We start from the raw sequence: 26,380 nt of genomic DNA, 5'->3' as shown, positions 1-26,380 counted from the left end.
ACTCCTGGCCAGGTCATCTCAGACAAATCGCCTGACCCTTGTGCCCTTCTGTTTCTTCACAATAATAACAATAATCCATAGTAATAATAATACCTGCCCCACATGGTTGCTATGAAGATTGAGTGAGCAATTAAATATATAAAACATGTGAAAAAAATGTTGTAACACCTGTGATTTTAGAAGGCACTTTTATAGACATTATCCTAACTGATACTTCTGTGAAACTCATGGCTTTGTAAAGACACGTATTACAAAACTGTGATTGTCATATCTGTGTCTTGCTATATTCTCTAGGTGGCGTATCCAAGAGAACAGAGCGATTTTCCCAAGCCACAATTCCAAAGGCATGGGTCATTTTGCAGCTCTTGCTTTCACTAGAGAAGTGTTTTTGCAAAACTGGGCATTTGGCAAGAGCCCTACTATGGCCAGATGCAGACACAGTTCAGTAATTTTTGCTGCAGTGTCCACGAAGTCTCCAGTGAATTCTTCTATGTGAGAAGTCTTTAAAACACACAGTAACTGTGTAGTAATTGGCCCCAGCTAGTACTTGGAAGTACTCAGAAAAGCCTGTTGGGTGTTTAGCAGCCTGGTCTCTGCCTCATTCACCTGGTTAGGGACACCAGCAGAGGGGATGCCTCTGTGGACCTGCCTCATGGAGAGGGGCGTTGGCTCTTCCGACAGAGTGTCACAAATGCTCTACACCTGGCACTGCATGGACTCCAGGGCTGCTACCTAGTCCTACCAGCTATGGACAGACCTCTGGTAGGTCCAACTGGTAACTCGCTGAGGGACCTCCACACAGCTATTCTTATTCAAAAACTGCACAAGAAAATGCATTAGCAAAAAGTCACACAACTTCTCTAGAAAGAGTCTCATAAAAGATTTTCCATTTTTTTCTCAGACTGGGGGCTATGGCTATTCTTAAATTTAATGAATTTGTTTATTTAGCAAATACTTTCCCAGGGCTTACACCCCTAGGCTCTGCCATACAGGGATATAATCTCTTCCCTCATAGAGCTTTTGTTCTAGTCAGGGAGAAGAGTGATAGACTTTTCCTTTTAAGGAAATTATGTAGTATTTTAGAGCAGGGATGGGAAATAAAGGAATGCAGAAAGAGATGTGGTCTGCAATTGTAAACAGAATGGTCACAGAAGACCTTACCCAGAAGTAATATTTCAGCAAAGATGTAAACACAGTGAAGGAGAAAACCACAGGCCCCTGGGGAAGAACATTCCAGATTGTGGGAACAGTAAGCACAAACCCCTTGAGTGAGATGATGTCTGTGAACTCAAGAACAGCAAGGACAACTGAGGGGCAAAGTGACCATAAGGAAGAGCAGTAGGAAACACGCAGGGAATTGATGGGTGTGGCAGACAGATTGTGAAGGAGGTGCAGGCTGTTGGGAGAGCTGGGACATTTACTGAGACTGGGGTGTGGGCCACTTCAGGGATCTGAGCAGAAAACTGACATGATTGGGCTGTTGTATGTGTGTGTGTGTGGTGTGTATGTGTATGTGTGTGTGTATTTTTTCATTACCATTTGTCCCCTTTATACCCTCTTCTACCTCCACCAACCCCTCCCCACCACAATCACCACACTGTCATCCTGGTCCATGAGTCCTTTTCCTTTTTCGCTTGAGGATCACTCCACTTGTTGTACTTTATGGCACTAAGAAGAATGGTGGACAATTAGCTTGACCTTTAAATCTACTTTCTTCACATTGAATTATTTAATATTTTGTTTAACACGGGCTGTGGGCTGAGCACTGAGGGAGACAGCAAGTGAAAAAAGCAGTGATCAATACTGTGATAAAGAACATACTAAAGAGAGCTACTAGTCAAGTACTGGGGAGAAGGAAGCCGAGGCCTGAAAATGAGCACATTGTCCAATGAAAGAAAAGAGGAATGCAATAAGCAGAAACGGTCATAAGAATGAGAATAATGTGTGCTAGGGATTCTTCTACATACTTTACATGTGTATTATTACATAATCCCCACAGAAATCCTACAAATATGATGGGTACTATTATTATCTTCCACCGTACAGAAAGGGAAACTGAAGCATAGGAAAGTTAAGTGACTTGGTCAGAAGCTACAACTATGCAGTGTAGGTGCCTGTACCAAAAACTTGGCTCTGTCTGACTCAGGCCTTGTGCTCCCAACCACTCGGCCAACCTGCAGAGGACTGGGGCTGAGCAATGAGGCTGGAGAAATGATCAGGAGTTCAATTCTACCAAATTCATTATTTTCATATATTATGAGAGATAAATAATGCCAGGCCCCAAACACTAATGCTAAGAGATAAGTAAAAAAGCATAGCTCCTATTCTGAAGGCATGTTCAGTCTGGAATGCCATGATCAAAGCTTTATAAATACCACTACGAAAATGACCGTGGAGGCCCAGCAGTGCAGCGGTTCAGAGCACTTCTTACAGAATCTACAGTCATGCTCCCACCGACACAGAAGGCAGGAACACCAGGCTGATCAGCAGGAAATACCAACCCCTGGCTTGCCCCAGGGTTCGGAGAAGCACACAGCACATCACACCAAAGTGGGGTAAGACAGCCTCCACACTATTGGCAGGAGAAGAGTTTTTCCATGAGAACAAGGCACTCTAGCAACATAATACCATTTTGTTATTCAGGGTCTGACAGCAAAGAATACACACAGTGGGAGAGAAAAGCTTTGGTTTGTGTGATGAGGCAAAAGGTCCCAGAGGTTTGGCATACATGCACTTAAAACAAACATTGCTTGTAATTTGTAACCTCCTTAGGGTGTTTCAAATGGTTTGTGAAGATCAATGTTCTGCATGTTCAAAGAGTTTAGGGAGTTTTAAACCTTCCCATCCAAACTGGCTTGTCATGAAGAACAAAAGAATGTGGAATTTCTTGCAGGCATCTGAATTCATGCAATGGAGTCTAGAGATGTAATATCATCAAAGATGGACTTTCAACATCCATCAAACCAAAAGGGAAAATGAATATGTACTGCTCTATAGGTGCTTATCTAGTTGTTGCTTTCATCTTACATCAATAAAATTCATTTTGTGATTTTTATTTATGTACCCACCCAGTGGCCATTATTATAAAGTAGTAGTTAAAAGCTTGGGTTCAGGTGATTCTGAGTTCAAATTTGACTTCAACCACGTGCAAGCCATGTGACCTTGGGCAAGTTAGCTGGGCTCTCCAAGCCTCAAATGCCTTATCCATAGGATGAAAATAAGAATATCGCCATCTATATAGTGTTGAAATGAGGGTTAAGTATGAATACAACTTGTAAATGTCTGATATATAGTAAAGATTGAATAAGTGTAAATTATGTATTTTTTCTCTTTTGCCATTACCACATTTTAGTCTTTATTATTCAACTTGTAGATAAACAAAATGAAAGATGAGTGGAGATCCTATTTCCATTAACACAGAATTGTTTGGCTCAGAGGTGGAATGTAGATTAGGGAAGAAACACTCATCGGATTCATCCATTGCTCTGAAAGAGTGGTTGATAAACTATGGTTCATGGTCCAAATCCAACTCCCTGCCTGTGTTTGTTTTTTATGTTGTTGTTGTTTTTTAATTTTAGTGGGACACAATCTCACTCATTTGTTTACATGTTGCCTATGTCTCCTTTTAGCTACAACAGCAGAGTCGGATAGTTACAACAGAGACCATATGATCTGCAAAACCTAAAATGTTTACTATTGGCCCTTTACTGGAAAATTTTTCTGATCTCTGCTCTAGGCACATAAAAAAATCTACTAATTCCAAGTCACATAGCTCTGAAACTGCAAACATTGGAAACTCATCTTCCCATGAAAAAATATAAAGGCTGCCTTCCACAAGTCAACACATTTACTCTGACTAGTCAATGCCAGGGGCTATGTGAGGCCCCAGAGGATACAAAAACTTCTGAGGGCCCCCCCCCCACCATGAACAATCCAGTTGTGGATCAGATGAGTATGTAATATGAAACAAGGGCTGTACCAATGATGAGAACTAATGGTTGGGGCACCACTGAGGCCACTGAGGTTCCTTCTCCTTTTCCACATGGCCATCACTTCTATCACAGAAGAGAGGGAGGTTTAAACTGAGACTCACTTTCATATCTGTAAGACTGCACAGAGAACCACTGAATGGGTGCTGATTGCTCTGACAGAGAATCGTTCTCAGATTTCTCCAGCAGTGATATGGAGGGTAAAATGGGCTGGATAGGGAATGGGAGCTGGGAAACTTTTGCAGAGCTCACTGCTCTAGTAACGAACAATAGAAATGATACCTGGAAGTATAGTCTTGAGAGCTCACTGCCCTAATGCATGCACCAGCTGGTAGTACAGCCTGTCCTTGAGGATGGCTAAAGAAATGGAAGGAGGTTGACCAACGAATTAGAGGTAAACAAACAGGTAAACATGAATAAAGTTTCAAGGGAGGAATCATCATTCATTTATTCAATCATTTATTTAATACATATTTATTATATTAAAATCAATAGTACAAACTAGTACAACTAGTATTGTATTTAATACAATAGGGCAATTAGTTTAAGGCACTGGGGATCAAGACCCAGTAGTAAGCAAGACAGACAAGTTCCTGCTGTTACTCAACTTATATTCTAAGGAGAGGCAGGCCATCTTAATTTGCATTCCTCCAAAAACAGGCCATGACACAAGGATTTGAGTGTAAATTGCTTTTCTGGTACATGATCTCAAGAAGCACAGTGAAAGAAAGAGAAGGAAGGAAAGTAAATAAGGAGTATGTTAATGAAAAAGTCACTGCTGTGGGCAACCCAGGCTTAATTTCATTTTGTAACCTCTCGGGGTATAGAACATGCCTTAGAATTGTCAAAGGAACATTAACGCTCCCTCCCCTCCTTCAAGGATAGAGACACAGGAAACTATGAGCGTGTATAGAAACTTCTGAAGGTGACTTCCCAAATAGGTCAGGTCTATAAACAGAATATTGTATCCACCTATACAGGTGACAAACAATGAATAAACACATAAGAAAAATGAGATGGTGATAAGGGCTGTGCAGACAATTCAAACGGGCTGATGGGATAAAGGAGTGACTGGAAGGCTAGTTTAGGTGGCATGATGAGAATGTTAAAAATAAGGAAACAGCATTTAGGAGAACTAAGAAGCAAAGGTAGAGTTCACATGGTGGAACAAAGAGAAGAAATAGGAGGCCTCTGTGGTGGACAGAGAGTAGGAGGCAGGGGGAGTGTGGTTCCAGGTAGACAGGTAAGAAGTCAGACCATGAAGGCTTTATCAGCCCAGACATCGCATCAGGATGTTGTTCTATATGTGTTGGATGGTCACAGGGATTGTGGACAAGGACATAATATAATCTGATTAATATTTTTAAAAGTTCATCCTTATTGCTCCTCTTGCTTCCCTTCTCTTCCATTCCTAAATGGTTTAGTCCAAAAACCATTCATTGTACAGGGTGCAGCAAGGTCAATTTCCCCACAGGATGCAGAGCATGATGTCTGACTTTAAATCAGGTGCGGTGAATATCCATGTGGTTGGTGAGAATGATGGTCGGCAGCTACATGGCATGGAGTGTCGAGCCCAGAGCTGAGGGAGGAAAGGATTTCCACAGGGGTTTGGGGCTGCTTAGCCAAGGTTCTGGAGTCCAGGTACAGTGAGGAAAGCATCCATATCAGAAAGCAACCTGCCATGGGAGGTCAGAGTCAACTGTGAGAGGAGGTGGCAAACCAGTGGCCCCACATGGGGTGTGACTGGTATGTTCACGCCGGAAGGTGGTGACCCACTGCATTTCCATGAATTTTGAGAAGGGTGTCTGCACAGAAAGGTGTCCAGTGTGGAGAAGTTGGAGTATGAGGGTGGTAAAGAAGATATAAGTGTGCACAGACAGCTGGTGCCAGTGAATGGAACCTGATTAGAATGAGGAACACAGCTCAGTGCTGAGTGCTGGAGCCCAAGGTGGGTAAGGATGGCACCCACCACTTGGGTCAGGCCAGTGAGGCATAGCACAGAGAAGGGTGTGAGAATGCAAAAGGGTAAGGAGGGCATCCACATGATGGAAACAGTGGGTATGAGATGTTGGAGCCCAAATGAAGTAAAGGAGGTGTCCGTGTGTGTCCAGGGGTAGGGGTGTGACAGCAACAGGAGGTTTGTACATTCAGGGACACTGACCAAATAAGTAAATATATTAAGGGTATTGGGAACCAGGTTTCTTACCATTAGACAAGGGCATTACAGATAAGGAAAGAAAGAAAGCTGGCGTGAACCCTGCGATATTGGATTAGAAGTGGATGTATAAATAAGAATTTATAACTTGGGAGTGGGGAGAGGTCTAAAAGTGTTTACACGTATAGGTATACACATGAATGTTGTCTAGCTTTGCCCACTCAATGAGAGGGGCTGCGAGCACAACACTTAAATGGGAAAGAGCACACTTTTCACCTAGATCTTGATTTCTAAATTCTCCACCAAAAGCAAACAGTGCTTTGAAGAAATGGCAGATTTCAAGTCTGGGAAAAGGAATGTATAAAACAAGCCTGGAACCTCTTATGCAAGAAAGGAAAGAGATACTTGGAGAAATATGAGTATATCTCAAAGGGAAAGCCATTCGATTTCCTAGGCCTTTGCACATGCCTCATGAACCCTAGCCCAGTCCCCAGAGGTCCCCGCTCTTGGGAACTCAAGCTTGTCCTTTTCCTATGTGTAGGGAGGGTACATTTTAGAGCATGAGCCAGGTTCCCAGGCACTGAAATTTACCTATACATGCTTACATTTCTGTTTACCCCAGAGAGTAACATCCATCACATGCATATCTGTATCCTTAGCACTTAGCACAGCACCTGACATTGTGCTTGATGAACAACCACTGAAAGAGGAAGTGACAACATTATGGATATAAATTTGGGAATTATTTCTAGAGCCAACACAAAAAAGTTAAGTGGGAAAAGCAGCAGATTTGGATACTGCTTGGCCAAGGTTTGAATTATTGCTGTGTGATCCTGGACAAAGACTTAGGCTCTCTGAGCCTACTTTTCCTCACGTGTAAAATGAGTTTTTAGGTGGAGCAAATGCAATAAAGTTTGCAAGGTACTTAGGTACACAATAGATTTTACTTTCCTTTTTATCCTTAACAATAAAAATAAAAACCATCAAAGAGGACTAGAACTCTGACCAGTGTTGTTGGTTGGACATTGTCCTGCAAAGCAAAAGGTCACCAGTTCTATTCCCACTCGGGGCACATGCCTGGGTTGAGGATTCAGTCCCAGTCAGGACACATACAAGAGGCAGCAGATCAACATTTCTCTCTCACACTGATATTTCTCTCCCTCTCTTCCTCACTCCCATCCCCTCTCTCTAAAAATAAATAAATACAGTTTTTTTTTAAATAAATGGGAGGTGGGAAAATGAAAAAGTGAGGAGTGAGCTTCATAACCATCATGTTAACTAGATCTCAGAGCTCTAAAATTTTAAATGCTTTCCTTTTCTTGGATGATAGTAAGAACAAATGTTAAATCACATTCCTCAGTTTAGCAGTCAAGGCATTTGCCTGCTGTATTGTACAACTGACTCATTTATACCTGCTTCAAGTATAACTAAATTGAGAAGGGGTGGTGGTGTTAGGTTACTGGTGAGCATATTAATGATTTATGAGCCATCAAAGAATTAATACACATTTTCAGTTCTCACTGCATTTTTCCTTATTCATAATTCTTTGCCTAATTGCTTTTTCCTTTGAAAATGGGGGAGCTGAGACCTTGGATATTTGCCTAATGGCTCAAATAGAGCCATGACCCGTTGCCAAGTCTCTCAGGCCTTTTACAGCCTGGGGACATTTGCCACCGGAAGAAAGCTGATGGCTTTGATTTTCCTGAAAGAGATATTTTGTACTGACCTCTGACCTCATTAAAGACTTTGGCCATTGCCTATTCACTGTAATGGGAGCAATAAATTTATTTTAATTTAGGACATTATCAAGTAGGGGATATTGACAAAGACAAAATAATGTTTTGAAAATAACCAGAGTGAAAGCATGAATAAATAAATATGATGAACTTAGCTGATAAATTAACAAATGCTTATTCATAAGAGTCTGACGGTTATTTCAAAGTTAGGCCAAAGGTGATCCCGTTTCTAATAGAGTCTTTCTCTTCAAGCCAGAGGAAAGGTGTGCAGCACAGAAAGACGTTGTGCAGAAGGGCATTTATCCCTCCGACAGACCTGTTTTAAATAAACCTATTTGTTTTCAGCTGAATGCCAAAAGGAACAGCCTGATGACTCTAGTAGCCTTTTCTATGACAAAGCATTAATTTTCCTTGTGTAAACACCTGTATGAGGGATCTCAGAGGGCTGTTTCTCCACCTTTCTGTATTAGTCCTATAGATTAGTGTCAAAGAACTGAAATTCTGTTTAGGCGTTATTTGTATATGTTTGCTTTTGAGTGAAAAAAGTGACTCCTAACTTGGATACGTTCCTCCTGAGGAAGGGGATGAGGGCATGCGTGGTACTGATCCTCGTGATAATGTTCTTATGTAGGTAACATCCTTATGACAGATGGCCAAATGAACCAACAAACCACGAAGCACATTTGCAAAGCTGTGAGGCCTTGGATGATGTTACTTTATGCAAAGTCCAAATGGCCAAATCACCCAGGTTACAGGTAGCCCAAGGGCATTTTCAGTTGCATCAAAACTAATTGGGCCATCTTGAATGGAAGAAAAATTTGCCTGAAGTCTTTAATCACACTAGTAACCTCATGGTTTTCTCTTCAATATAGCCAGGACAGTGATTTGAGAGAGGAATCCATGCAAGATCAGCTTAGAAAAGCTTACACAAGATCAGAGACACACACACTAAACTTTCTAAATGAAATTGTTGGACAGAGGAAAGTATAATTTTTATACGATCTAACAAAGCAAAACCCAAAGAAAGCTGATCTGCTCTCTCTGTGATGGATAATGAGGGATATTTCTCTAGAAGGAATTTATAGGCAAATGGTCTAAAACTCTGTACCCATCAGCAATTCAGTGAGCTTCTCATATGGTAGCAGACCAATAGTTTGATGTGGGCTGCGATTACCTTTTAATAGTGTATTTTAGAAGAAAGAATGTGGAACTGGAAATTTGAACATCTTTTGTTCAAGTTCTGACTCTGCCTCTTACTAATGCTGTCGCATACATTGTTCAAACTTTCTGATCCTAACTTTCCACCTACATAGAATGGAGGTAAAATTAATGCCTTCCCAGACACCTCACTCTTACTTCATAAAGTAAAAATGCTTTAAGCTAATCAATAGAAAAGTATGTGTAAGCTATAAAGCCCTTTGCACATCTAAGAAATTATTATTATTACATCATTATAGTAGAATTTAATGTTTTAGGTCTTTATTTTTATGTGGTGGTTTTAATTTCACTCTTGCTTTCAAGCCACGTAAACTATACGTATCCATAATTCACCAAATCCAAGTTCCCAGCTCTGCAAAAACCACTCTTGGACAAATGTGATAAAATTGGTTTCTTTTGGACTATATGCCCATCTGAAGTCTTCTTAGGAATGCCATTCAGTCAGAAGCAATTACAGCACTAGTAAATATTCTGAGAATTCATGAAATCCCACAGCCAAAACCATGATTAGTTGCTGTAATACCGGAAGCATTTGGCAGTCTGTATTTGGGAGCCACAATACTGGTCACTTAGAGGCTCTAAATGGGTCCGAGAGGACTCGATGTGGCACTGCCTGCTACCACCCTCTAGACAGGGGGAGCCACAGTTCCTTGAAGTAGTCTCTTCTGACAGAATTTTCCTTATAGCCTCCTGCACCTTGTTAGAAACATACATTTCTGGATTAAAAGATAACATAGTGTTTTAGGATTTTCTCCACACCTCAGGTATTGCAACATGAATATTCTACATTTATCTTATATAAAATCTTTGAAGCCAGTCTGGATATTTCAGAACCAACCATACACAATCTAACCTGTCATTCACATTCCTAATAATTTATTTATGTGAAAGTGATTTCTCCACACTTTCCCTTTGCTTCATCTTAGATGGCAATGTGGTTCTTCCTTTGAAATAGAGCACTGAAGATGATGGTTCCTTCAGGCAAATAGCACAATTCAGCCACCATATCAAATGAAATATGTATACACAAAAAGCTACAAACACTACCTTGAGCTGTAGCCAGGTATGCTGCAGCGTATGTGTGGAAATCTGGCATTCAGCCCTGTCCAGATGTCAGATACTTCAAATAAAGATGATAAAAATCTTCTACATAAGTGGGGACTGTGAAATCTCACTCTGCCTTTCCAGAATATCAAAGCTGAGTACTTTCTAGAGAACCACAGACTGTTAAGAAATAGAGGGATCTGGGACATCATGTCATGAGACCTCCAGGTGGACACTTACATCCCTCTTGCAGCACCCCAGGCCATCTGATGCTCTAGCCACAGTTTGAACAGTTCCAGGAATTGGACAGTACCCCCTTCTGGAACAACTCAGTCTATTCTTGGACAGTTCTAACTTTAGGATATAGGCTATTCTGTTTTAAATACTCCTAACATCTAAGGCTCAACTTAACCTTGTGGGTAATTTCACCTACCTGAAATTTGTATCGGTTCTTGATATCAACAAGTGATGATCCAATCTAACCATTTATCTGCCACAGCTCTCCCCTGCTTAGTTACAGAGCAATCAGGAGAAACTCTGTCCAGGATGTGCAAAAATTCAAATGTGTGTTGCAGTGTATGCGGTCCCCCTTTAAATGCATTCTTGCCACAGAGAAGTAACGCAAATGTAGCGTAGCTTTTTTTTCTTACTGAACCCGTGATAGCTCCCAGTAATCAGTACTTTTTTAAGTGTACAGAAAAACTCTATTTTAATATTGTTTTTCTTGAATTTTGTCTAGACTGTACATTAACCCATTTGTCTGGTTTTCAGATTCTGCCTTACTCCTGCTTTGCAAAACCCAAGTGAGCATTTTTCCTGTTGTTCATAGCTCTGCTGCAATCTTACGTACACATTGATTTACTTCTCACTGGATTTTTTTTGCTAAATGTGCCTGTCATAAGCATCATTATCTCTGTATTCATTTCAGCCAAAAGAGCCCCATAGTTTAGTTTTGAATGCCCCTGTTGTCTTTGGTTAGGGTACATGAGTTCACTTACAGACCAGGAGACTATTTGCAAACGTGTTAGTTTGTACAGGCCTAAGTAGCATGCACACACCAAAGTACAAATTACACACGTGGATTTATTTGGGTATGAACTGTTCTAATTAGCAGACAATCTTCTATGTAGTCTATACCCATAAAACATGGATTGAGAAGCAAGAAATTTTTTTTTCAGCTTCAGTTCTGCTCTGCATTCTGGATAAATTGTTCGTTCCCTAGTGCAACTTCGTAAAAGACAATGGCTGATGTTTATGTTCATCTTAAGCTTATGTGAACCATCACAAAGCTTATATGAACCATTTATCCTAAAACTTCTTTAACCCTAAAATAAGATGTGTCATTGTGTGATAGTATTCAAAAATTAGCCTAAAAACTATCTTATTCTTTTTAAGAGAGAAAATTTTATTCCATTCTCATAAAAGTGTACATAAAATTCCTCATATATTATTATATATTATTCACATATATGCCTCTGTATGATGTATATTATCCTTTTAGCACAAAGAAGCCTACCTAGTCAAACAGTAATATGGAAATGCTGCACAATTGAGTGCCCTTCTTACCTGCCATTAGTTCACATTTACTTTCATTGAATTCATGGTGCAGCTGCCTCACTGGAAATGCCTGTTTCCACTGACCACAGCTTCAGCAAACACAGGTCCTGCTGTTTCTTTTTAAACTCTGGGCTTCTGTGAAACTTCTGCTGAAGTTGGGATGCACATGGGTTGAGAACAACTGGTTCCATTGATCAGGGTCTGGCGTCTTCTACTTTGTTAGACATGGATGTGCTCAGCTTCCATCTGTCTGTCATCCTGCTCAGAGCATCCGGAGCCAGACTACGTGGTATCTCTTGGGCAGGAAGGTTAAGTCCCCTGGCACAAATTGCATTCAGCAACTGAATGAATAAGACAGCTTGGAGATGGGCTTTTATTCATAGGAAACCAGATAGCCTTTTTGATGATAAAATATTTATTCTCTATTATCTTGTTGTTGCCAAGACTACTGTGTGCAGCACATTTCTTAAAAGGAGCTCGGGTGCTAAAGAGGTTGCAGGTATTAGTAGGGTATATTTTATTTTGAAAAATTCTTTGAATGACATTCTATTGCCCAGAACTGAGTGTGGTTTGCCATTTAATTTTGACTGACATCACAGCATGTCCCACTTTCAATCAATACTTTTTTCTTCTTCTTTTTAATCATTACTTTCCTCTAAGAAAAAAACATCTTTCCTTTATAGCTTAAGAAACTGAAGCCAAACATGCAGTCATTTTTAAGGCAGCTCAGTGAATTAATTGTGGGAGTTTAGAGAAATCTAACTTCACAAGCCAACATTTGGCAATAACGTTATTTAACACCCTTGCATTATTTTAACTATTTACAAAATACCAGTTAAGCCTTGTGGGAGATCCAAAGATCTTAGATGGAGCCTCTGTCCCTCAAGAGTGTTCTCTTTAGGGGGTTTACCAGCACACACATACAGATCATTCTACACCAAGACAGGTTCTGATAAGCCCTGTGAAAAAAAATACAAAGTTCTGAAGCATATGGAATTCTGACTGGGGGTTTCCAGGAGGACGTCAAAGAAATGCTATCTTTGAGTTGGACCTTGATGAATAATCAAAATAAGTAACATTTATTGTGTACTTACTAAATGCTAGTACTCTTCAAAGGACTTTAAATTTATTAATTCATTTAATTCTTTTTTGGACCCTTCCTTTTAAAAAAAAAGATTTTATTTATTTATAATAGAAGGAAAGGGAGGGAGAAGGATACAAACATCAATGTGTGGTTGCCTCTTGTGCACCCCCTCCTGGGAGCTTGGCCTGCAATCCAGGCATGTGCACCAACTGGGAATCGAACCAGTGACCCCTTTGGTTCAGAGGCCAGCACTTAATCTGCTAAGCCACACCAGCCAGGGCTTAATTCTTTTACTTTTTATATTTAACCTTATAAGTCTTGTTGTATTCCCATTGTTAGAGTTGCATCCACTGAGGCATAGAGCAGTTAAATAAACTTGTCAAAGGTTATAAAGCAAGTAAATGAAGGAGTCAGGATTTAGATTTAAGGAGTCTGGCACCAGCATGCTCCTTCTTATCCAGAACAGGATACCACTCCCTGTAAGAAATAAAAATAATGTCACCAGGCAGATTCAAGTAGTGGGAGCAGCTCAACTACCACCATGGAGGAGGGAAAATTCAGGTATGTTTGGAAAGCTCAAACCTATTACTGTGGCTTAAACTGGTTAACAGAGGTTGTGGAATAGAAGATCCACACGAAATGCAAGCAGGACTTGATTGCAGAGGAACTAGAACGTCAGCCTGAGGAGCAGCTGTGGGGAGCAGCGAAGTGCCATGTGATGATTTTTGTGCCAGGGAGACCTTGCAGAGGGGAGGACTGAGCGACCAAGGAGAAGGACATCATTTAGGGGTCTATTACTTAATTAAATCTTTTTTAAAAAACACTATCTTTTTAGCCTCTCCTATGTGCCAAGCACTGTTCTGAGTGTTGAATATACAGCAGGAAACAAAGGAGGCTTCCCACCTCATCATGTGAAAGGATATGGGCAGTATGTAAATAAATGGATATACAAGCAAGCTAATTTTATATAGTTCTGGAAGAGAAAAGCATGTTGATAGATGTGATAGAAAGTGACTGTAGGCAGGGGAATGGCCACTTTGGGACGCTGGCCCAGGAAGGCCTCTCTGAGGATGTGACATGCCACCTGAGGCCTAACTGGCAGAGCAGCCTGTCACAGGTGAAGGCAGGACAGGGGTTCAGCCAAATGGGACTTGGATTCATTTAGCGTCCCAAGCAGAGTTTACAATGCAAAAGCTCTGGATTGGGAAGAAGCTTGAAGGGTTCATAGGACAGAAAAAAAAAAGACCCAAAAGAAGTATTTAGCAAGAGCCAGGGAGTAGAGCACCTGTTGAAGCCCCGTAGGTAAGTGTAAAGCTTTTGTATTTTATTCTAAATGAACTGCGAGGCCAGTGGAAGGTTTTCAGTAAGTGAATGGCTTAACCTGTTTCATAGTTAGAAAAGATCACTCTGGATAATACACAGAGAATGGATTGTAAGGGGACAGGAATAAAAGTAGGAAGATCAGTTAGGGTCAAATTGCAGAGGTCCAGACCAGAAGGAAATTATATGGCCTAGACCTTGAAGGAAGAGAAAAATGGATGGATTAAGGTTACGTTTTTGAAGCAGAGTAAAAAAGATTTGAATTAGGTGAGAGATGTGGGAAAAAGAAAGGCACCAAGTATGGTTCCAAGAATGTTGGCTCAAGTAAGAACGTGGTGCCAGTAATTGAGATGGAGAGAACTTTTTCTGGTAATGATAAGATAGTGATAAATATTAAATGAGATGATATATGTAAATGATTAATACATAGGAATCATGCAATATGTATTATTATCACTATCTCTTTTAATTGCTATAATAATAATAATACCTTTTGGGATGTGTTTTTTAATTGATTATTATGAGTATAATAATTTTGTGGTTGTTAGTTCCTTTTAAGTAAAGCTTGTAAGCATTTTAGATTCAGTACCCCTTATTGTGATATTTAATCATTAAAACAAACTCAAAGTCATTTAGGTACTTATCCCGTTGAAATAAACTGAGACTAAGAAAGGGTAACATGCCCCAGGTTACACAGCTAGGAACTATAGCCTAGCTGGAAGAGCCAGGACCCACGCCTGGATCTGACTTACTCCAAATAAAGGAGCCCTCCAATCCCACCCCATCCCTTACCCACAGGGGATTCATTCCAAGATCTTTAATGGCTTCCTGAAATCACAGATACATGAGACCCTATCTATATTGTGTCTTTTCCTGTATGCACATACTTATGATAAAGTTTAAACCACTCTTGCATTTTGGGGCTATCATTAAGTAAAATAAGGGTGACTTAAAACAAGCTCTGTGATTCTGTGATAGTAAATCTAATAGCCAAGATGGCTACTAACTGGCTAAGGAGTGCATAACATTTTGTGGACGTGCTAAGCAAATGGATGGTTCATGTTCGGGCAGGACAAAGTGTGGTGGTGAGAGGTGTTATCACACTACTCAGAACAACACGCAGTTTTAAACTTATGAATTGTTTATTTCTGAAATCCTCCACTTAATATCTTCACACTGTGTTTGACTGTGGGGAACTAAAACCATGGACAGTGAAAACGTGGGCATGGGGGCTACTCTCATTCTGAATGCTTCCCCAGTTCGCCACTTGTAAGATAGAAACACCTTTGCATCAGCTTGCCAGTACTCTGGGATCTATGCTCAGTGAATAAATCTGTTTTATGAAAATGTTATTAGCAAACCACCACCGTGGTTTTCACAGTGTGAAACTGTGTGTCTCCTTGAATTTTCAGTGCTGGACCATGCTCCCCTCAAGGCCTGTCTTTGGAGGAGATGAAGAGAAGTCTTCAGTTCTCATCCATCGACAAATACGGTAAGTGTATGCCTTCTTCAGGCTGATTAAGAAAACTGCTCAGATAGATGATACTTTATTTGATAATGAGGAGGAAAAATTCTATTTTGTAATAACTAGAAATGAAGGATGCTTTTAAAACATAAAAATTCAAAATTTGATCTTGAAGTTGAAATGTAATTCTACATTTATCTTTAAGTTTAATAATGTGTGACAGTGTGTGTGCATAAGTGTGTAAGTGTATGTGCAAGTATATGTTAGAATGTGTGCACATGGGAAATGTACAGCTCTTATGAGAATAACCTTCTGCATCTCATGACATTTCAAACACCTTGTTGCTGCCTTTACCGAGTCCACTGCCTCTAAGCCCCACATCACAGGTATGCAGGGAGAGAGGGGAAAGACAAGAAATGAGTTTCCACAATTATATCATGTGCTGGGGAAATGCTTCCCCTTTAGCAAGTACCCAAGGGTAAAAGGTAAACCTGGCCATTTCCTCAGAAAGCTGGAGAGGAAGTGAGGGTATCACTGATGGGATCCATCTTGCACAGGACTACTTTGAAAAGAAGTAATATTAATACAGTTCTTTGAAATAGTTAACACAGTTTTATGCAGGACCCTCAAGCCAGAGGATGGACAATTGTCCTTGTCATCAGCTGCCACATTAATGTGCTAGGCCAATGGTGTCCTCAGCCTGAGAGACTCTCTATTTAATTGGAATTTTAGCACAATGCACTCATTTATTCATTAGAACTTCCTCTGACAATTTGGATAACTGAAAACAGTGTATGTCATACAGAGATCATCAGCTTTATTATAAGAACTAGGTTTGGGGAAGAATAAATTGGAGGCTGTGTCCCAGGTGCTCTGAGTTAAGGAGCGATGGAGCCTAGAGACCCTCAACTTTGGGATCCTCACCAATGCACCTCATCCGCGGAGTATCATCACCTAAGGCATTAGGGAGCTTTTAAGAAACAGAGGAAAAAATTATTCTGGATAGATGCAAACTACTCAGGACCATATTAAAGGAAGGAAACTTTGGCTTCTGACCCCCAATATGTGTCTAGAATGCAGCCTAGTGCTTTATAGCATCAGCGTTAATACACAGTGGGCCAGTCCAGTCGCAGGGGGAAATGTGCTCGAAGTGTCCCATCATCACGCTTGTCCTAGATACCACTTTCTCACACCTCTAGAGCTCTGACTGCGCAACCACAGAGTATAGGGCAGCCTTTGCCATGTGTGCTCTCATCAGCAGCCTTTCCTTTCATGGTACAGTTTCAAGATGAAGCACTTCTTTAGCTTAATGATCAGTTTCATAAAGGAATAAGACTTTGAGTAGAATTCCTCAAGACGGAGAAACAAGACAAAGTGATGCAATAATATAAAAGTTGAGTTCTTCTACACATCCCTGTACCAAGGGTAAAAGAAAACATGAGGTTGTTTGGATGGAGTGAGAGCCCCAATAGACAAAGAAGATGGATCTAATATATTCCACTAGGAACATCACACTGCAAAAAAAGAACCCTTTAACTGTCCTCCATTTCCATTTCATAAACCAATTGTGGTATAACAGCAACTTTAGGAACTGTTTTTTCTCCCTGGCCTCCCACCCCAAAGAGCCCTGCTAGAGAATGGAGACAAAATCAAGTACGTAGCTATTTTCTCTGTACTTGAAACTTTTCACCCTAAAGTAACAAAACGTGCAGACATGGTTCAGTCTTTTCTTAATGCCTGCAGTCACATTTCACTTGAGTGCCTCTCAAGCTGAGTGGCTACCCAAGTGCAACACGTCTGCCCTTCAACTCTGGCAACAATGGCATCAATAATAAATATTGGCATCCATGCCCTGCTGATTTTGCTACACCTCCCTGAAGGAGAGCCTGCCCACACTGGAGGGCCGTGCGCTCACAATCAGATTTCCAGTGGAGTGCTGTGGGGAGAGAGAGGCTTTGGAGAGTCATAAGCCAGTAAACCTCATGCAGTACATCAGAAGGTGGATTATAGTAATAAAAGTACTACAACCTTTTAAAGCATCTATCTATGCCTGAATGAAGTCACAGTTTCTGGTTGGATAAAAGGAAATACGTTTGCTCTTGGGTATAGATTTTGTTTGAGCCCACCCAGAATTAGGATTGGGGAATGTGTATCCCACTTCCCCTCATCTCAGCCCCCACCTTCTGTAGACCTGACCAGGGCCAGGCTCACTGTAGGAGGGTGCTCAGCAGCATCAGCAGCATCAGCAGCTGTAGCATTTCCCAGCAAGAGAGATTATGTGCTTCCTAAGAGATTCCAACAGAGAGCTTTCTTATGAAAATTAATATGCCTATCCAGCTGCATATTGCTAGATGTCTTGAAGAAAATGTAGATAGCTGAGTTGCTGAAAACTCAGCTATCAAAGGGAAGCAAAAGCTATTGACAAATTTGCCCATCTTCCCAGAAGCAGTGAATAGCTTCCTTACTTGGAGTGCAAAGGTAACTGCTTCCCTGCACACATCCTGAGAGTTCTTTAGCACAGTGGCTGCATCCTGAGCCACTAGCTCCATTTTCTGGACACATTCAGGGCTATTGCTTCAAATACCACTGAGTTTTAGATCTAAGCATTCATGTGCACTTAAGAATCAGGCTCGTAGGTAGAATAAAACACCAACCAGAGCCAACCTGCTCCAGAAAATGGCTCCTTCCTTTCTCTCTACTGCTATCTCTGCCTTCCTTTCTTTAGCCATCATTTTTTTTAGCATTCACTATGTGTCAGACCCTGTTCTAATTGACTTCTGTGCCTTACCAACCTTATGAGTAAGTACTATGATGTCTCCCATTTACTGATGAGGACACAAGGCTTAGAAAGGTTAAGTTGACAAAAGTCCCAGAACCAGTGAACAGAGAAGTCAGGGTTTAAACCCAGGTTTGCCTGACATGGAAGCCCATGCTGTTAGCCATCATGATATAACATCTTTCTAAACTGTGCCCTTCTTTACTCCAAAGTCAGCATGCCACGCAGCCAACTTGGGTCCAAAACAGACGTCTATGTTTGTTGTGCTGGCAACTCTTGTCCCAACTCAGTTTACATGAGCCAGGAGAAGCTGCTTGGGAGCTGCACAGGGCTCTGGGTGGGGCTGGTGAAAAAGGGGAGATGGACTGAAAGGCCAATGAGTGACACCTGAACCTTTTTCCTCACACAGGCTACGTGTCTGATCCCATGAGCCCGATGCATTTTTATTCCTGCCGGAACAGTGGCGGCTCTGAGGACAGCAGCTGACCACATTCTGCATACACCGAAGGAGAGTTTTCCCCCAAACAGACACAATGATTCCAACCATGGCAGACTTGCTTCAAACACAATGTTTTACCCTCTAAATTCTCCTTAAATTTGCTTGTTTATGCTGGTCATATTTAATTCCCTACCACAACTTGAGCTTTGAGTTCATAGCTAGGGAATGAAATGGAAAAAAAAAAAAGACAGAATATATTTGAAGAATTGGTTTTAGTTTCGTAAATGAAAAAAATAAATTAATTTTGTTCCTAGGAGAGGGAGGCCTAAGTCTATGGCGGGCACTTAACCATTACTATGTTTTCTTAGACTGAATGATGTAGACTTGTGTTTGAGAGCCGTGGATTTGCTTTCCTAGAATATTATTTATTTTCTTATTTCATTATGTTACTCCTAGTGTCCAGCTCTGTCATTAAAGATTCTTTGGTGGCACACAAAAGTGATTCAAAAGTGTGTTTCATTTCAACAAAACTTCTACTGAGTACACCTTTTTAAGACATACTGGCAGGAAGAAAAAGCCATGACCCTCGGAGCAGGAAGCTTATATAAATGCAGCACTTACTTATGTGGCTTCCTTTCTGCATCTTCCCAAATACTCTGCTGTGCTTGGTCACCTGTTGCTGTCCATCCCAGATGTTGTAAATGCTATTGGTGCAGTTGTGAAACTGGCCCACAAATGCAAACCCGCCATTCGTGCCCGAGTCTGACACAGTGCCCTGGGAGGGTATCTGAGCTGAGATCTCTGCCCTCCAGGCTCCTTTCAACCAGGAAGACAGAACTGCTTCCACCAAACAAAATAGCTTTGCCATTGAAATACAGACTTGGAAAAAAACAGACAGGAAACCTTAAGACTTCAGTGTGTTCATTACTACTTTTAATCTCAGTAGGAGAAATGAATTTAGTAAAGGAAGGTTGGGTACCCTCTAAACCAGTGTTTCTAGATCTCAGCACTATTGACATGTTGGAGGGGGTATTCCTTGTGGGGGCTTTTCTGTGCACTGTGGGATGTTTTACAGCTTTATGGCCTCTCTGCCACCCAGATGCCAGGAGCAGCTCCTCTAAGTTGCAGCCATCAAAAATGTCTCCAGATGTTTCTAAATGTGCCCTGGGGGGCAACACCGCCCCAGGCTGAGAAGCACTGCTCTAAATCCTGAGAGGACAACCAAAGGCCTGAAAAGCGGCAGAAAGAACATAGAGCCTGACTCTGGCAGGCTGTGTGTGGGTACATCTGCTTTTTCCCCCTGAGTAATGTGGACTCAGTTGCCAATAGAACTGAATAGAAGTGCTGATTTCTCCTTGAAGGTCTTTGGCAAGCTCCTCCATCCTCTCCTCCCCCAACCCCACTAGAAAATACAGGGTGGGGCAAAAGTAGGTTTACAGTCGTCTCTGAGGAAAATAATACAATAATTAATAAATACTGATGCAAGGATAAATTTCTGTGTTTCACATGCTCACAACTGTAAACCTACTTTTTCCACACCCTGTATGTTTCTTGGTGGCAATTTCCATCATAACAGCAACCCACCTCTAAAATCCCTCTGAGCCCTTTCTCATGACCTGTATTTGCAAAGTTGAAAGTCCCCACCTGCATGCTCAGTAGCTCCAGGATAGTCCAATGTAACCCAGAGGTAGAAGTTAAAGCCACGGTACTTCGGTTAGATCTATCCTTTTTTAGCCCCGAGCCTTTTCGTTTCCCCACCCAATTATTCTGGAGTCATGGGTACTCCATCCCACCAAGCAAATTGCCAAGGGGCTTTATAATAAGCAGGAAGAAGAACCTGATGTGGCCATACAGGCATAAAGCCTTTGGCAAAGTCAGGAACAAGGGGCCTGGGTTAAAGAGCACCTGTGTCCACAGCTCTCCCTCTATTCCTCTTAAGGAATGAGCCTGCACCGAGCCTGGAACACTTTGGAGATGAAACATCTGATGAGTTGAATTGAAAGGAATATCTTAGAAAGTTAAAAAAAAGTAAAAATACATGCATACATTAATACTAGTTTTAGCCAAAGGATTCCCAGCAGATGGAATGCCGAATGTGTGTATAACCAGGACTGTGCTCGGGTAGACCGGGCGTCCTCCCAGGTCCCCGTTGAAGAAGGCTGTGTGCAGAGGAAGAACTGTTGGCTTCTGAAATACCTCTTTTTCAGACAGGAATTTTGTAGAGAAAATTTGTCAGGCTCTTCTTCCTCGTTTTCTTTAATGAGCCTTCTCCTCTCTCCGCACTGTATTTCCTTATGTTGCTGCTTCCCTCTGGCCCTTGTCTTGTCAGGTATCTGCAAATACTGAGACTAATGTATATTGATTACTAAGAAAGGGAACCTTTTCACAGATGCCATCCTGTAGTCCATAAACCCTTTTCATTACTGCACCTTAAATGGGGCTCTAGGATCATCTTAGAGCTTGTCTGGAGACCATAGGGGTTTTTTTGTGTGTGTGTTTTTCTTTTCCTCCTTGCTGAAGAGTGTTTCACTAATTGCTTTCTTTTTCTACTGGTAAAATGAACTTCTATGATCATGTTTTTGCATGCTTAGCACACTAAATTTTTTTCTATGTGCATGAAGCACTGAGCTTACTTAGATGTTCAATTAGCTATAATTGTAAGCCAAATTACAGCAGTACCAGGAGAGAGTTATTCCAACAGAGTGATTATTTGGGTTAAATTATTTCCAAAGCTGACATTTCCCTAGGAAAGAGAAAAAAAATGAATGCTAGTTGTTAGAAGAAAAGGCTAGTGTTAGTCCATCTGAAATGAAGGAGCTGATTTATCTCTGTCTTTGTTTCCTTAATTTCTTAACTCCTTCCCTCCCTCTCTGTTTTCTTCCTTCCTTCCTTCCTTCCTTCCTTCCTTCCTTCCTTCCTTCCTTCCTTCCTTCCTTCCTTCCTTCCTTCCTTCCTTCCTTCCCTCTCTTAAACAATAATTATTGGCTTTGGAGTTACCCAGAGCCTTCTACATTAGTTATGTGACCTTGGGCAAATCACTTAACCTATCTGAGCTCCAGTTTATCAGTTAGACGGTGATGATGAAATTTACTTTATAGAGTTGTCATAAGGATTGCAAATAATATAAAGTGCTTTCTACAATTTCTGGCACACACACAGTAGCAGATATTGTAAGTGTTGTTGTTGTTCACTGTTACTGTTACATCAGCCGAAGAGCTGGACATTTTTGTCTCTTGGAGAAATAACTATCAATGTGTTTAAAAATCCCACCTGTGCAAATAACACACTGCTGAGCTTATACTTCTGAGGCGGCCTGAACCAAGATCAAGCAGAGTCAGGTAGCAATGTCTTATTTACATCTTATATGAAATCAGAAATCAAAGCCTTTAAATCAAACATGAGAACCAGAAATAATTCCCCAAACAACAGGGATGCAAAGTAAAAAGAGAAAGAAATCACATTTATTGTGCACCTACTATGTGTAAGGAACTATTTTAGATGATTTTAAGTGAATTACTTTACTTAATTTTCTGAAAATCTCTAGAAATGGAGAATTTTATTTTATTTTTTATTTTTCAAGTGAATAATGAATTCGAGCTAGTGTAGTAATGATGGTTTGTTCACTACATGGTACTGCTTTCATTGTAATGGAGAAAACAGAATAAAAATAGCCAATGTCCACAAACCAGAATTGTGGTAAAAGCAAACAAATCTATGATCCTGCAGTACTGAAGAAAATCTGGGAGTGACCCTAGGAGAAGTTTCAGGGGCCAGAAAAACAAACCTTCCTTGATTGCGATGGCTCCTTATTGCCAAGTAAAACCAAGAAAGTAATCATCATCACTTTCTCCGTTTTAATTATGGAAAAGAAGGGTCTGGAATAATCTCAAGGCTCAAAAAACATACATTGTTATTTTCCAGGCAGAAAGAACCAGAAATGATTGACAGATGCAAAACTCTCACCATGATAAGCAGAGACATAATAAGTTATGACGGCAAAGCACAGCAATTAGGGAAGCCAAGGAGTTCCACATTTTCTCTCCTCATTAGCACACTGGGTGGGGAAAACAGGAGAGGGGGGTAGCCATTACCACTAGGATGTGAATACCTTATTCCTGCCTAGTTTTGTGTTGCTTGTAGTTACTCAAGCGTAGAGACTGAAGAGCTCCCCCTGGTCAATTTCCTTCTGTATGTCAAGAGTTACAAGGGCAAAGATGAGCCATTTGACATTTGCAATTTCTTCACCAGGTATCAGCTGAAGGCTCAGCTGCTGCAATAACAGACTGTGGCCCAAGACTGCCAGCTCAATTAGAACCATATGCAATAGATGATGGAGAAGCAAAGTTCCTCCTCCTCCTTAGACATCCTACCTTTTATGAAGCTAACTAAAAATAAAAAGCACAGGGGTTGCACATTTCTCCTCAGACCAGAGATCAAGGGCAGCACAGCTGCCCACCCAGTGGCAGGGTGCTAATTAAATTAGGCTTTTTGAATTAAAACACTGCCATGGGTGGGTGTGAGACCCACCCATGAGGACATGTCTCCAAAGCATTCTCAGTTTAGCTTTATGTTTAATTAGTGAAATAAAATGAATATCGTCTCAAATATCTGTCTTCTAAGCAATAAGCTCAAATGTAGAAGAAAGGTATCTTCAACCATCTTTAAAGAAGGTTTTAACACTCACTAATTTTACTAAACTCCGACTTCTTTTATGTCAACTAATCAGAAAAGGGCAAGATTCCAGCAAGACCATAAAATGCAATAAAAATAATTTGAATGCTAGTTTGCCCTTTAGTTTTTTTACTCATAATAATTTATGGTCTGTTTGATACCCCTTCAAAAATTAATCCACAGTGAAGAATATCAAGTTCTTCTTTTCAGGGTATTTCCCTCTCCTCCCAAACTCAAATTAGTCTAAGGGAAAAGAATCAATGTAAAGACTGAGGATAATTTGAGGTGAGCAGAATAAAAATGAATGGGACACTAGATGATATATGTTTATTCTGTTTCAACTATGAAGCTGCAAGGGGCAGAATAGCAGAGAGCAGTTCTTAAACACTTCTTAAACCCTAGTTTGTGTCAGAATCATTGAAGGGTTTATTGAAATGCAGGGCTCATTTCAGTGAACGGTTCAAACAATGAAAGGTATATTGTTGGGCCCTGACCGCTGGGTTTTAGAATCAAAAGCTTTCAAGTGGGGCCCAAGAATTCACATTTCCAATGTTTTCCCAGGGGATACTATGTTTCTGGTTCTTGGACCACACTTTGAGCACTGGAATAATGGTTAAGAGTGTGAGCTTCAGAGTCAAGCTTGGGAAAGGTCTGGTCCCCCCCGCCCCAATTGAGTGGCCTTCCATCAGCATGTTAAACTTAGTCTCTCTGATCCTCAGCTTCCCCAGCTGGCAAGTGGAAATAATGATCCTTACCTCATGGAGAGGATTAAGTAAACTAATGCATGTAAATCTCATGTCACAGTGACAGGAACATGATAAATATTCCATAATGATTGGCCATGATTGATGTAACATTTCTGAGAGAGGAATCATCCAAGAATCAAGGGCTAATCCTTTATTTCCCAGACTGTGGCTTGAGAAAATGTAAGTGTTTATAAGACAAATAAGACTTAAATTAAAATCCTGCATTTTAGGCCACATAACAAATATATGTGTATATGAGAATAATACTACAAGTGCCACATGGATAAAATGATGAGATTTGCAATGCAGTTAAATTAAACATAAAGTTAATTATTTAACGTCTCCAAGAAACATGCATTACATATTTTCTACTTGTCACCTCAGAGCTTCTTGGCCTCACCTATGTCATTGTACATTGAGTCACCCACCATCACCATAACCAATTTCCTGAGGCCACCAACCTGACTGTAACAGTGGGGAATTGTAACTCACCCCACCATTCTTTTGACATTGTTTCTGCAAATGCTTACTGTGACTAACATGTAGCTTGTAGACAAACAACATGTTTGTATAAGAATCATAGGGACTAATTTTGAAAGATACAGACTCTGATCTTCAGTCATCCCAGCTCTGGGAGATTTGCTGACCTTCAAATAAAAACCAGGATGATGCACACTGGACCATCATTTGCCTTATTAGAATGGATTATGCTAGTCTGCATGTGGAGAACTTTTCAACTCACTCCCTTGATGTCTTTGCTCTGTTTCCCCTCTCCCTCCTTATAAAAATCTCTGCTTGTACTGAACTCCACTGCCTGTGGAGATGGGCTTTGAGACAAAAGTCCCCCATCTTCTCAGGTGACTAGTTTTTTAATAAATCTCTTTCCTTTACACCAGCACCTGTCTTTTGAGTATTGGTTTCCAAAGTGGCAGGCAGCCGGACCTGTGTTTGGTTACAGGACCACAACTTGCTTTTTGTCAGGCAAGATGCCTATTGCCCTGAACCTCCCAGGTCACTGCCATAGAGCTTCTCTGTGGGCTTAGGAGAATGATACCCTCGGTTCTCTAGGTCTTTGCAACTCAATCTGGCAGTTTACACTTGTAGACCTATGGTGTAAACCTTTGACCAATGGGAGACCAGAGCCAGGTAAAAAAAATTATCTTCCAGCCCTGGCTGGCGTAGCTCAGTGGATTAAGTGCGGGCTGTGAACCAAAGTGTCGCAGGTTCAATTCCCAGCCAGGGTACATGCTTGGGTTGCAGGCTATAACCCCCAGCAACTGCACATTGATGTTTCTCTCTCTATCTCCCTCTCCTTCCCTCTCTAAAAATAAATAAATAAATAAAATCTTAAAAAAAAATTATCTTCCTTCTTTACAACAACCTCAATTGCCCTGAGGCACAGTCATTCTGAGATCTTCAGAAAACAGTTGATGAGACTAACAATCTGGTACCAAACAGCACCCAGCTCATACCACCCTGCAGAGTTGGCTTTACCTCTATTCCTTCCTTACTCCCACTTTCCTCATTCCTGCCTCTGGGGGATTGTCCTCACCTAAAAATTAGTAGCACATGAGCTTTGGCTCTGGCTCTGCTTTCTGGTGAGACCAAACTAAGATGGACAGCACGCAAATGAATTAAATTTTGACCATTAGTTTCTCCTTAGTAAGGATTGGTTTGGGGAATGATGGAATAAGTGATTGCATACTTAAATGATACTAAGCATGATTTAATAAATGAATAAAAGGGTATTGTAGGCAGCTAGGCAGACCTTGGTTTCTTTTAGCCCTTGTTTAGCCTTGTTTCTTTCAGCTCCTTTAAAGTCTTTGTTGTTAAAAGATAAACTGAAGTGTATTTAAATTTTGAGTGTATTTGAGCAAAAATATGTTCAAATCAGACAGCACCAAGCCAGAACTGCTTAGGAGCACTCTACTGCCAGGAACTAAGGGTTTTTATAGAGAAGACACAGAAGGAAAACAAACAAATCATTTGATTGGCTATAAGCATAAGGGGTTACCTTATTTGGGAAAGACTAGTTGGCTGTTTGCAATTGGTTGAACTTAGGTTTTGATTTCTTACCCCTGAGGCACTGATGGGCTTAGGTTTGATTTGCTGATCTAAGCTCCTGAGGTACTAGAACTGCCTCAATCTAATGGCCTCCTTATTTAATTAATTAAACACTG

The 26,380-nt window shown here is 40.8% G+C and overlaps 1 protein-coding gene across 1 annotated transcript in view; it reads left to right on the top strand.

The window, feature by feature from the left end:
- Window positions 1-19,241, top strand: part of TNNI3K (TNNI3 interacting kinase) — a 288,749-nt gene extending 269,508 nt beyond the window's left edge. The window contains exons 25-26 of the mRNA XM_045835309.1: window positions 15,516-15,595; window positions 18,754-19,241. Coding sequence (XP_045691265.1) covers window positions 15,516-15,595; window positions 18,754-18,830 — 157 coding nt within the window. The 3' untranslated portion in view covers window positions 18,831-19,241. The remainder of the gene's footprint in view (window positions 1-15,515; window positions 15,596-18,753) is intronic.
- Window positions 19,242-26,380: the final 7,139 nt, after the last annotated feature.

Source organism: Phyllostomus hastatus, unplaced genomic scaffold (genome assembly GCF_019186645.2).
Source record: "Phyllostomus hastatus isolate PE091 unplaced genomic scaffold, TTU_PhHast_1.1 phas_contig_209, whole genome shotgun sequence".
NCBI lineage: Eukaryota > Metazoa > Chordata > Mammalia > Chiroptera > Phyllostomidae > Phyllostomus > Phyllostomus hastatus.
This window is presented reverse-complemented; position numbering and strand designations above follow the sequence as displayed.